Raw genomic sequence first — 11,944 nt, 5'->3', positions numbered from 1 at the left:
ATTGCAGTGTGTGGCAGTAATAGCTCACTATCTGATCAAATATCGATAAATCTTTTGGCCATGTCGAGTGGGAATATGCCAGTGTATGGCAGGCTGTGCTGCATCCAATATCTCTTTTTTTCCCCATCTGGTGATGCGCTTTACATATTGCAGTACCTCCAGTGAGGCAACAGGTGGCAGTGCGCCACAGAAATTTACCTTCCGTAGAACTCACCTGTCCAGCTCCGACGGTGGTTAGGGAGTCCCGGGGAGAGGAGGTGTGGTTCCTCCTGGATGACGTCACCCTAGACATGGCGGAGAGACAGCAAATACAAGCCGAGCAAATGGATCAGTCAGAGCCCCTCGGGGAGACCGAAGTGATGAGCCCCGTTGTTGAAGGTATTATATAACCCGGCTGTACGCTGCTGGTTGTGTGTGACGGAGAGGGGGCAGTTCTCAGCAGCGCTAATAGCGGGCAACAGCGCTAACGACACCTGTGTCGCTGTCCATCATGTGACCTGTCATCATGGGGTCCTGTGTGCGCAGTGACAGGCGATGCTGCTGCCACCATTAGGGGAGAGCAGCTGAGTGTATCGCTATGTGCGCTCACACAACCACCTGTGCAGCCACCATTCAGCTGGATGTATCCTATACGTGTGTGAGGCAGCCCAGCCTCAGGGGAATGGCCGATACTCCTCCAAACACACACTATACATGATGCTGTACAACACGAATCCGTCCAAGCCTCGCCATGATATGCAAGTAGCTGGCAGCAGCGCTGCTATCATGGCTTTGCATAGTGACTGCAGCGGGAAGCATGAAATCTCAGCTGCTGGCTGCCATACAGGTCTGCTGCCAACAAAATTGGTGTGCCTTATTTTTGTATCGTGTGAAAAGTCACTATTAAATGCTGTTGCTGAGGATTTCCAGATGTCAGTTTAACATGTCATGAGGGCATTTGTTTTCACATGGGTGTTGAATCGGCATTTATTATAGCGCTTTGTGTTCAATGCTCAAGCGCTCTCCATTCAAATTAATGCACAGCTTTTTAAAATGTGAGCACTGGCTTTTCTTGGCTGACTAAACGCAGCGCTTAATCCTGTCGTTTTTGTTTCTTCCTGGGTGCTACTTGTAGCACCCAGGATCGCTAAGTACGGCGCTTCCGTGTTCCCCTGCTGGCTTCCAAACGCAGCGTGTTTACTGAGATGCCGGAACCGATGCTCAATGCGTCTCTGCTTGTTTGGAGAGAAGCAATTGGCATCTGCTAAACCTGTCAAAAGCCCGTGTGAACCGAGTATGCTCGCTTGATCACTGACGCTGTAAATCGAGTTATCCCTGATTCTTTGTGATGAAAAAAGATGTCAGAGTATGTTTGTATTCAACAATAGCACAACTACAGTCTACCGATCAGATCGTTAGAGGAAGGGCTAAACTTGGGACAAGCCACGCGTTTAATGAAGGGAGCAGTCATTTGTTAACGGTTGATATGAAAGACTAACACCGATTATTGTCCATTCTACATGGACGATAATCTCTTTATTTTAGCGTTGTTGGGGGACTTTTTAAAGAGACTCCGTAACAAAAATTGCATCCTGTTTTTTATCATCCTACAAGTTCCAAAAGCTATTCTAATGTGCTCTGGCTTACTGCAGCACGTTCTACTATCACCATCTCTGTAATAAATCAACTTATCTCTCTCTTGTCAGACTTGTCAGGCCTGTGTCTGGAAGGCTGCCAAGTTCTTCAGTGTTGTGGTTCTGCTATGAACTCCCCCTTCCAGGCCCCTCTCTGCACACTGCCTGTGTGATATTTAGATTAGAGCAGCTTCTCTCTGCTCTCTTATCTTTTACAAGCTGGATAAATCGTCCTCTGAGCTGGCTGGGCTTTCACATACTGAGGAATTACAAACAAGGGCAAAGCTGTTTGCAGGAAGAAAAGAGCAGCCTGAAACTTCAGTGCATGGGGGAAAGAAACACACAAATGATCTCTTGAGATTCAAAAGGAATGCTGTATACAGCCTGCTTGTGTATGGATGTATTTTCTATGTGTGGACATACTGTACATCAACCTACTTCCTGTTTTGGTGGCCATTTTGTTTGTTTATAAACAAACTTTTTAAAACTGTTTTTAACCACTTTTAATGCGGGGAGGAGCGGCGAAATTGTGTCAGAGGGTAATAGGAGATGTCCCCTAACGCATTGGTATGTTTACTTTTGTGCGATTTTAACAATACAGATTCTCTTTAAATGATTCTCAGCCGACCCATTGTTCCTCGGTAAGTTTTGGTTGACGGCGGTCGAGCGTGTGAATGGAGCTATTTTTATATATACAGTGGTGTGAAAAACTATTTGCCCCTTTCCTGATTTCTTATCCTTTTGCATGTTTGTCACACTTAAATGTTTCTGCTCATCAAAAACCGTTAACTATTAGTCAAAGATAACATAATTGAACACAAAATGCAGTTTTAAATGATGGTTTTTATTATTTAGTGAGAAAAAAAACTCAAAACCTACATGGCCCTGTGTGAAAAAGAAATTGCCCCCTGAACCTAATAACTGGTTGGGCCACCCTTAGCAGCAATAACTGCAATCAAGCATTTGCGATAACTTTCAACAAGTCTTTTACAGCGCTCTGGAGGAATTTTGGCCCACTCATCTTTGCAGAATTGTTGTAATTCAGCATTATTTGAGGGTTTTCTAGCATGAACCACCTTTTTAAGGTCATGCCACAACATCTCAATAGGATTCAGGTCAGGGCTTTGACTAGGCCACTCCAAAGTCTTCATTTTGTTTTTCTTCAGCCATTCAGAGGTGGATTTGCTGGTGTCTTTTGGGTCATTGTCCTGCTGCAGCACCCAAGATCGCTTCAGCTTGAGTTGATGAACAGATGGCCGGACATTCTCCTTCAGGATTTTTTGGTAGACAGTAGAATTCATGGTTCCATCTATCACAGCAAGCCTTCCAGGTCCTGAAGCAGAAAAACAACCCCAGACCATCACACTACCACCACCATATTTTACTGTTGGTATGATGTTCTTTTGCTGAAATGCTGTGTTACTTCTACGACAGATTTAACAGGACACGCACCTTCCAAAAAGTTCAACTTTTGTCTCGGCGGTCCACAAGGTATTTTCCCACAAGTCTTGGCAATCATTGAGATGTTTTTTTTAGCAAATTTGAGACGAGCCTTACTGTTCTTTTTGCTTAAAAGTGGTTTGCGCCTTGGATATCTGCCATGCAGGCCGTTTTTGCCCAGTCTCTTTCTTATGGTGGAGTTGTGAACACTGACCTTAATTGAGGCAAGTGAGGCCTGCAGTTCTTTAGATGTTGTCCTGGGGCCTTTGTGGCCTCTCGGATTAGTTTTCTCTGCGCTCTTGGAGTAATTTTGGTCGGCCAGCCACTCCTGGGAAGGTTCATCACTGTTCCATGTTTTTGCCATTTGTGGATAATGGCTCTCACTGTGGTTCGCTGGAGTCCCAAAGCTTTAGAAATGCCTTTATAACCTTTACCAGACTGATAGATCTCAATTACAGTACTTTTGTTCTCATTTGTTCCTAAATTTCTTTGGATCTTGGCATGATGTCTAGCCTTTGAGGTGCTTTTGGTCTACTTCTCTGTGTCAGATAGCTCCTATTTAAGTGATTTCTTGATTGAAACAGGTGTGGCAGTAATCAGGCCTAGGGGTGACTACAGAAATTGAACTCAGGTGTGATAAACCACAGTTAAGTTATTCTTTAACAAGGGGGGCAATCACTTTTTCACACAGGGCCCTGTAGGTTTTGAGTTTTTTTTTCCTCACTAAATAATAAAAACCATCATTTAAAACTGCATTTTTTGTTCAATTATGTTATCTTTGACTAATAGTTAACGGTTTTTGATGAGCAGAAACATTTAAGTGTGACAAACATGCAAAAGAATAAGAAATCAGGAAGGGGGCAAATAGTTTTTCACACCACTGTATATATATCGGATACATTTTGTATTAGTCTAATGTAATCTGGTTTATCAGCAGTACCTCAGAAAAAGAATTGTGCTTGTAATGCAGAGCCTTGAAAACTGCATGAATTATCATGAAACCATAGCTCTTGTTTGGATTGGCCAGTATATGCTGAACATGGCGTGGATTGGCCAGTATATGCTGAACATGGCCCATGGCGTGGATTGGCCAGTTGTGTGTTGCTGTGGTGTTCTGCTCAAACCATTACATCTACTATATGTTCAGCTGACTCAACTTGTACTTGGCTCAGCGTGTTGGTAACCTTTATAAAGAAATTGACCCTTAGGCCCCGTCCATACTGGACCAAAAAAAGTTTCGATCCAGCAGGATCCTATGTTATGCATAGGATTCATTTACACTTGCCAATTTCAACGGAGTAAGAGTGAAATAAATTCCTAATGTCATCATTTTTCCAGAGCCCATGGATGCTCATTGAATCGGTGCAAGCCTATAGGAACGGACAGTGTCCATTCCCACTAGGCTGCTCTCCCCCTCTGTTCCCAATCTACTAATCTGTCTTCGGTCGCCATTCGGGTCCTCCGCACAAGCTGACCGCTGCTGGCCTTAGGGACAAGAGCTGGTACTGGAGACTTGGCAGAACCATAGGGCTATCATTGCTTTGGAAAAGACCAATAGGATTCCTATCTAGCACCAGGGAGGATTTTCATTGAGTAGTGGATATATGTGAAACTTCCCTGTTGCTAGGTAGGATTCCCCTTCATCTAGCCAATACTAGCCCTATGTTTCTGCCTTGGCTCTGAGCTTACTGTTGCTTGTTCCCAGAGCTAGCAGCAATGTTAGTGGTGGGAGGACTCAAAAGGCTGTATCAACAGAGGCAGGCTGGATGTACAATTGTGAGTAGCGTGAATACACTCAATGGAGGCTGCAACGGGGCACAGAGCAGGGCCGGGCCGAGGCATAGGCTAGAGAGGCTCCAGCCTCAGGGCGCAGTGTAGGAGGGGGCGCACAATTCATTCAGCTGTCATTCCTAATTGTGTTTGAAGCAGAAATAAGAAAAGGGGATACATAGCAGTGACTGCAAGCCAGATAACTAGATATTAAGGTGTTGGGGAGGTTGTGGGCCCTGTGGCACCTCTTAGTCTAATAGCAATCAGTGTGTGATGGCTGGGGTGGGAGGGATGGAGGGGCGCACTTTGGTGTCTCAGCCTTGGGTGCTGGAGGACCTTGTCCCGCCTCTGCACAGAGTATCCACACTGTGAATTGCAAAATCGCTGACTTTTTGCAGAGCGATTTTTCTGCAATTTTTTCCAGGGCTGTGGAGTCGAAGCAATTTTTGGGTACCTGGAGTCGGAGTAAAAAATGCTCCGACTCCTAATGCATTTAAACTATAATTAAAGGGAAGGTTCAGGGACTGTTTAAAAAAAAATAAAAATCCGCATCCACTTACCTGGGGCTTCCTCCAGCCCGTGGCAGGCAGGAGGTGCCCTCGGCGCCGCCCCGCAGACTGCCGGTGGCCGACCCGACCTGGCCAGGCCGGCGGTCAGGTCGGGCTCCTTCCGCGTTCCAAAATGCGCCTCACGGCGGCGCGCTGACGTCATCGGACGTCCTCCGGCCTTTACTGCGCAGGCTTAGTAATTCTGAGCCTGCGCAGTTAAGCCCGGAGGACGTCCGATGAAATAAACCAATCAAAAAATAGTTGCTTGTGCTGCTTCAGTAAAGCAGTCCCCGTATTTTTAATGTCTGATACATTGTGATGATTGTGACTGTATATATGATGTGTACACAGGAATCTCTATCTACTAAATATTATATATGCTAAATATCATCTATGCTGTAAGAATAAAGCTTGATGTGTAGCTGTGTCACTAATAGAGATGGTCAATGAGACGGAAATAATTCTGCGTTGATGCTGGTTTATGCAAATTTATGCACTCCTTTTGCTCATGAAATCAAATAATTTGATATGTTAAAATTTGGTTTGGTTACTACAAATTAAAGGGTACCTGAGACAGATCAAAAGAAAAGGTTTATACATACCTGGGGCTTCCACCAGCCCCCTTCAGGCTAATTGGTCCCTTGCTGTCCTTCTCCACCACCCGGATCTTCTGCTATGAGTCCTGGTAATTCAGGCAGTCAGCGCAGTCCGGCCACGTGCCGCTCCCACAACCAGGAGCATTCTGCACCTGTGCAATAGTTCTGTGCAGGTGTAGTACGCTTTCGCTAACTAAGTTGTGCTGAATTGCGGGTGAGATAATCTTTTTCTGTGCAAACAGTTTGCTATGCTTTAGCAGTGACAAGGCTTTGCATTGACTGATGCGGGGAACTGTGCTCTTTGCCTCGCTTGCCATTTTGCATCTTTTAGTTGCCAGTGTATCTATAAGGGCCCATTTCCACTACAGCGAATCTGCATGCGTTTTATGCATGCAGATTTGCACAAGCAATAGAAGTGGATGGGCCTGTTTCCACTTCTGTGTGATTCTGTGCAGTTGTGTTGTGCAGAAAAAATCTGCCGGCAGACCCATCAGAATTCGCACACCCGCATGCGATCAGTCGGTAATGTAACTAAATAGGAAAACCGCAATCGTTTTTAGTCTTGCGGTTTTCCTGGCGTTTCCACGTGCGTTTTCATTTAAAATGTAAAAATCCATGTCAATGCATGCCAGCATTGATATGGTTAAAATCGCATTGCGCAAACCGCGAGTGATTCCACGTGAAAATCTGCATAAAAATGGCAACAAAACCGCATGCGGATTCGTTGCCGCGATTTACCCATTGAAATCATGCCGCACAAGTGGAAACGGGCCCTAAGTGGACTGAGACCACCTACCATAATTATCATATAATCACCAAGCACTTCCATAGCCTTGCTGGCAGCAATCATTGTTTACTTGTTTACTGGCGCTTTCATGTGATGACACCAGTAAACAATACAGTACGGAAGCCTATGAGGACTCTGCCGCTATAGCGGCTGAAGATGTACTGTCCTTCTCTGCGGCGTCGCGCTGATCAGACTAGAAGATCCCAGCCAGGAGCAGCATTTCAGATCATCACAGTGGTTGCTGCTATGCCGCTTAGAAAACACGTGGATCGCGCTGATTCAGCTGCCTCCCCACCGCGGACGCCAGGATTACAGCCAGGTCAAGTACCGGTATTCTTTAAGTGGGTGTGAATCAGAAACACTTAGCATCGCGCTGCTGCTGCCTTACCACCGCGGACATCACTACAGAACAAAGAATGGAAGCCCCCAGATCGGATCGCACTGATTGGTTGATGCAGGGAGCAGTTGTGGCAGAGATGAAGAGTCACTGAGCGTGAGCCCCATCTAGACACCTAACCACCTATGTGGGTGGTCACAACGCGACTCCGCTACACAACCATCGGAGAGAAGCCCCACATGCAGCAAAACTGACACAGGCTCACTTTTCCCAGAGGCAGAGACACTGATCTGGCAGGAGGACACCTGCTGAGCATCTTTGCAGATCCCCAGGATACCTGCAGGACTAGGAAAATACCCATAGCCTATGTCCCTGGCTGGAGAGGGACAAAGCACTTCCACTGACTAAGGGCAAGTCAGCAACACCCTTAGGTGAGATTACTCAACGGAGAAGCTTGCCAGCATTGCTTTTAGAGTGTGCTCTATCCCATCTTGTTTCATCCCCTCCCCCACCCTGTGTTAATAGAATTTTACCACTTATAGTGGCACACACAAAGCAGCACCAGGGACCTTCAACTATCCACCATTTACTTACTACCATCCATCCAGATTGCTCCTCCTATGGTTCTAGGAGTATCATATACTTTACAGTATATTGGATACCTTGTTCTACCACTCCTGGACTATGGACGCACCTAGGTTCAGTATTCTTTTTTTTCCCCTGGTTTTTGCCCACTAAAACTAGGTGCGTCTTATAGTCCGGAGCATCTTATAGTCCGAAAAATACGGTACTTTCAATCAACAAAATTGTAATATGCAAATTAAAGGAGACTGAGTTGGTGGAATCCTAACCTGAGGATTCGGAGTCTGTGGATTTTTGTACCGACTCCACAGCTCTGATATTTTTTTTTCACTGTACAGGAAAGTGATTTTGGAGTGATTGGATTTTGTTATTTTACAACATAAAAATGCAATTGCTCCCAAATTACTTAAAAATGCTGCATGCAGCTTGTTTGCGATTTCAGCAAATGGCTAATCGCTGGCAATGACTAGGCGTGAACAATGCCATACACTTTACATTGCTGTAGTGCTTTGTAAAAAGCTAGCCATTGCCAGCGAGTAAAAGCTCTGCTTAAATTGCTAGTAAAATGCTTCAGTGTGAATGAGGCCATTAGTTGCTCTGTGTTCCAAGGTTTTAAATATATAAATATTTTTTCCTCCATAGTTTTGGCTGATGTGGTTTCGCACAAATATACAAACACGTTTTAGCATAGTTCTTTTACAAGAAGGCTAAAATTGTTTAAAGAGTAACTGTTACGCATTAAATACAAAATTAATCCCTCCCTACGTCCTCCAGGACGGCCCTCCTGAGATTGTGTAGTCTCCCCCCCCCCCCCCCCCAAATCGGAAACACCTGACAAGAATTAGAGTAATAGATTAGTATAAATCCCACCCCTCCACAATCTCCCCCAGTTTTTTGTTAGTTTCCTGGACTCACCACGGGAGCACCTACGGAATCCTGGTGGTAGGGGAGCCTGAAGGCACCTACTTTATCAAAATGACCAGCACATTCGCACTATCTGTCGCAGGGCGGTTTTGGGTCTGCGCTGGGCGCGATCCAACTTGTGGATATTTGGGCAGCCATACCTTTCTCCACTTGTTGGGGTGGGAGAGGTCGTAGGATTTCCCCCATTCCACCGCTCTCTCGGACGGCATGGCGGCTGGGTGGACGCTGGCTTCTCTTCCGCATTGGAATCCTGGAAGTTGAAGCCGGAAATGACGCGGTGGCACGCAGCATGGTCCTACGTCAAACGTGGAAGCACGATCGCGCATAAAGGGGGCGGTCCCGGCGTGCGCATGTCCAGCATCCCCTGGAAACGCCGCACAATAAGCCGCCGCAAATACTGCACTGTGTGCAGCGATACTCTGCAGGGGCTATGGAGCAGTCAGCAGAGCCCACTCCAGAGACTCGGCAGACGCCTCCGGCTGTCACTGGGGAGTCAGGACAGCAGCCGGTAAGGTGTTGTGATTGCTGTTTTGTTTAAGATACATTGTGCTGTTTATTCAGGAGCTAAGCGTCCCCTTGTGGTTTGTTTGTCTGTTTCTTTACAGAAGCCACTCAAGAGCACTGGGAAATCTAATAAGTGTACTAAATGTGGATGCAGGCTACCTGAGGGGTCTTCTAAGTCTTTGTGTGCTGATTGCCACAGTAAATCAAAGTCTCATTCACCAAGGCCCGAAAGCACTACTGTAGCGTTATTAGATTTAATGAAATCAATGAAACAGGAATTGGCTACTACATTTTCAGCATTTAGAGCAGCTCTGCCTCCTTGTCCAGTCCAGATGGTTCCTCCTCCACAGGCTCCGGCAGCCTTGCCACCTTTGCCCACTACTCAGTCTATTGTAATCACTTCACTTCTCAATCACAGGTTCCTCAGACTAGTTCTGTCCCCACAGATCACTTGGCACCCTTACCCGTACTCCCTCAGGGGGGTGAGACGGTGGCTTCCCACGCAATGGGCATTGAGGATTCCTCACCGTTATCGTTAGAGGACATATCTGAGGGATCGGATGATGGTGAACTTGTTGAATCTGATGCTTCAGGAGATCCGTTAGAAGCTAGGATTCCTAGGTATCTGTTCAATGCTGAGGACACATCTGAACTGCTGAAAGCAGTCTATGATTCAGAGCAAATTGAACAACCTAGAGCGTCCTCTACTCCTCAGGATGACATCTATAGAGGATTAGAGGATCGGGGAGGTCGAGTTTTTCCTGTCCATAGAGCGATCAAGAGTGTTATTTCCGCTCAATGGAAGGATCCGGAGGGGAGGCTGTTTATCCCTAGATCTTTTAAACGCCGTTTCCCCTTTAATGTAGAAGAACATGAATCATTATTCAAGTGTCCTCGGTTAGATGCTCCTCTCTCTGTGTTCGAAAGATACTGATTTATCTTTTGAGGATATGGGTGCCTTGAAGGACCCAATGGACAGGAAAGCAGAAGCCCTGCTTAAAAGAGCGTGGGATTCAACATCCTTCGCCTTTAAACCGGCAATCTCCTCAGTATGTGTAGCCCGTAACTTAGATAAATGGATTCGAGGGCTCCAGGATCGTTTGGAGGAGGGCACACCGCATGCTAGAATTTTAGAGAGCCTTCCAGTCATTATCAAATCTATTGCTTTTTTAGCGGACGCAGCTACTGAATCTCTCAGAGCAGCCGCTAAGACAGCAGCACTAATTAACTCGGCACGAAGGGCCGCTTGGTTGAATACGTGGGAAGGAGACGTTACTTTCAAACAAAAGCTATGTGGAATGGCGTTCCAGGGTAACCTTTTGTTTGGACGGGATTTGGATTCGGTCTTGGAAAGATCTTCCAATAAGACCAGGAAGTTCCCGGATAAGAAGAGTGTTAAACGGCCCTTTCAGAACAGGAAGCCCTTTTTTAGGCAGGACCAGCCAAATAAGGGGCAAAGACAAAATAAGAAATGGACCTATAATGCAGGCAGAGGCAGGCCATTCCTTTTCAATAAACCTCAGCCAGCCTCAGCCACTACAAGGTCCGCCAAGTGACAGCCAGATCCCGGTGGGGGGGGAGACTTCTCCACTTTGTTCCAGAGTGGCAAAAGATAACAAAGAACAAATTTATTCTGACCCTGATTCAACAGGGTTACAGGATAGAATTTGTATCTCCTCCTCCCTCCCGGGTTGTAGTCACATCGATTCCCAGAGATCAGATCAAGGCGGAGGCCTTCATGGACTCTGTTTCCTCCCTTCTACGGAAGAACGTGATTCGACCGGTTCCAACTCGGGAGCAGGGGAAGGGATTCTACTCGCGAGTATTTTTAATCCAGAAACAATCAGGAAAGTTTCGAATGATCTTGAATTTAAAACCTTTGAACCCTTACATTGTGGAGAAGAGGTTCAGAATGGAGAGCATTGCCTCTGTTCGCAACCTCATGTCTCCGGGGGTGTTTCTGGCAACGGTGGATCTGGAGGACCTCCACATTCCAATCCACCCCCTGTTTCAGAAATATTTGAGATTTGCTGTCCAGACGGGGGAGTCGGTATGCCACTTTCAATATCAGGCTCTCTCGTTCGGGATTTCGTCGGCCCCAAGGATCTTTACGAAGGTTGTGGCAGAGGTGATGTCCTTTTTGCATCTCCACAATGTAAGGGTCCTTCCTTACTTAGACGACTTTCTTTTCATGGCAGAGACCCGGGAGGCCTTGCAGAAGGAGCTAGATTTTTCGCTCCAGCTCTTGAACAGTCTGGGTTGGATAGTGAGCACGGAGAAGTCTCACTTACACCCAGTTCAGAGCTTAATTTTTTTGGGTCTAAGGTGGGACACGACGGTCAGGCGTGTCTTTCTACCTGAACAAAAGATAGACAAACTGAGATCAGAGGTTCAGGGAATCAGATTGAATCCTCAGGTTCCCCTCCGAAAATTAGTTTCAGTCCTGATGTCTTCTGCTATTCCAGCAGTAGAATGCGCCCAGGCCCATTCGCAAGACCTACAGACTTGGGTTCTGGCAAGTTGGGACAGAGATCATCGGTCACTAGACAGGAATGTGACGATACCCGAACAGGTGATAAATTCCCTTCTCTGGTGGGATCATCTAACCAATTTGAATCAGGGCCGCAGATGGACCCAGGAGGTTCCATTGAAGTTGTACACAGACGCGAGTGCCTGGGGTTGGGGAGCCCACTGTCTGGGTCACCAAGCTCAGGGACTATGGGACGAACAGATGTCCCACAGATCATCCAATTACAGGGAGCTCGGGGCAATCCTTCTGGGATTACAGGCCCTGCATCCGATAATCTCCAACTCGGAGGTTCTCGGACAACTATGTCAGGAAG

The 11,944-nt window shown here is 46.5% G+C and overlaps 1 protein-coding gene across 1 annotated transcript in view; it reads left to right on the top strand.

Annotated features, from left to right (window-relative positions):
* Window positions 1-209: 209 nt before the first annotated feature.
* Window positions 210-11,944, top strand: part of MAP7 (microtubule associated protein 7) — a 215,673-nt gene continuing 203,938 nt past the window's right edge. The window contains exon 1 of the mRNA XM_068231650.1: window positions 210-378. Coding sequence (XP_068087751.1) covers window positions 291-378 — 88 coding nt within the window. The 5' untranslated portion in view covers window positions 210-290. The remainder of the gene's footprint in view (window positions 379-11,944) is intronic.

The sequence above is a fragment of the Hyperolius riggenbachi genome, chromosome 4 (assembly GCF_040937935.1).
Source record: "Hyperolius riggenbachi isolate aHypRig1 chromosome 4, aHypRig1.pri, whole genome shotgun sequence".
Classification (NCBI taxonomy): Eukaryota; Metazoa; Chordata; class Amphibia; order Anura; family Hyperoliidae; genus Hyperolius; species Hyperolius riggenbachi.
The sequence above is the reverse complement of the archived record's forward strand: the minus strand, read 5'-3'. Positions and strand labels throughout refer to the sequence as shown.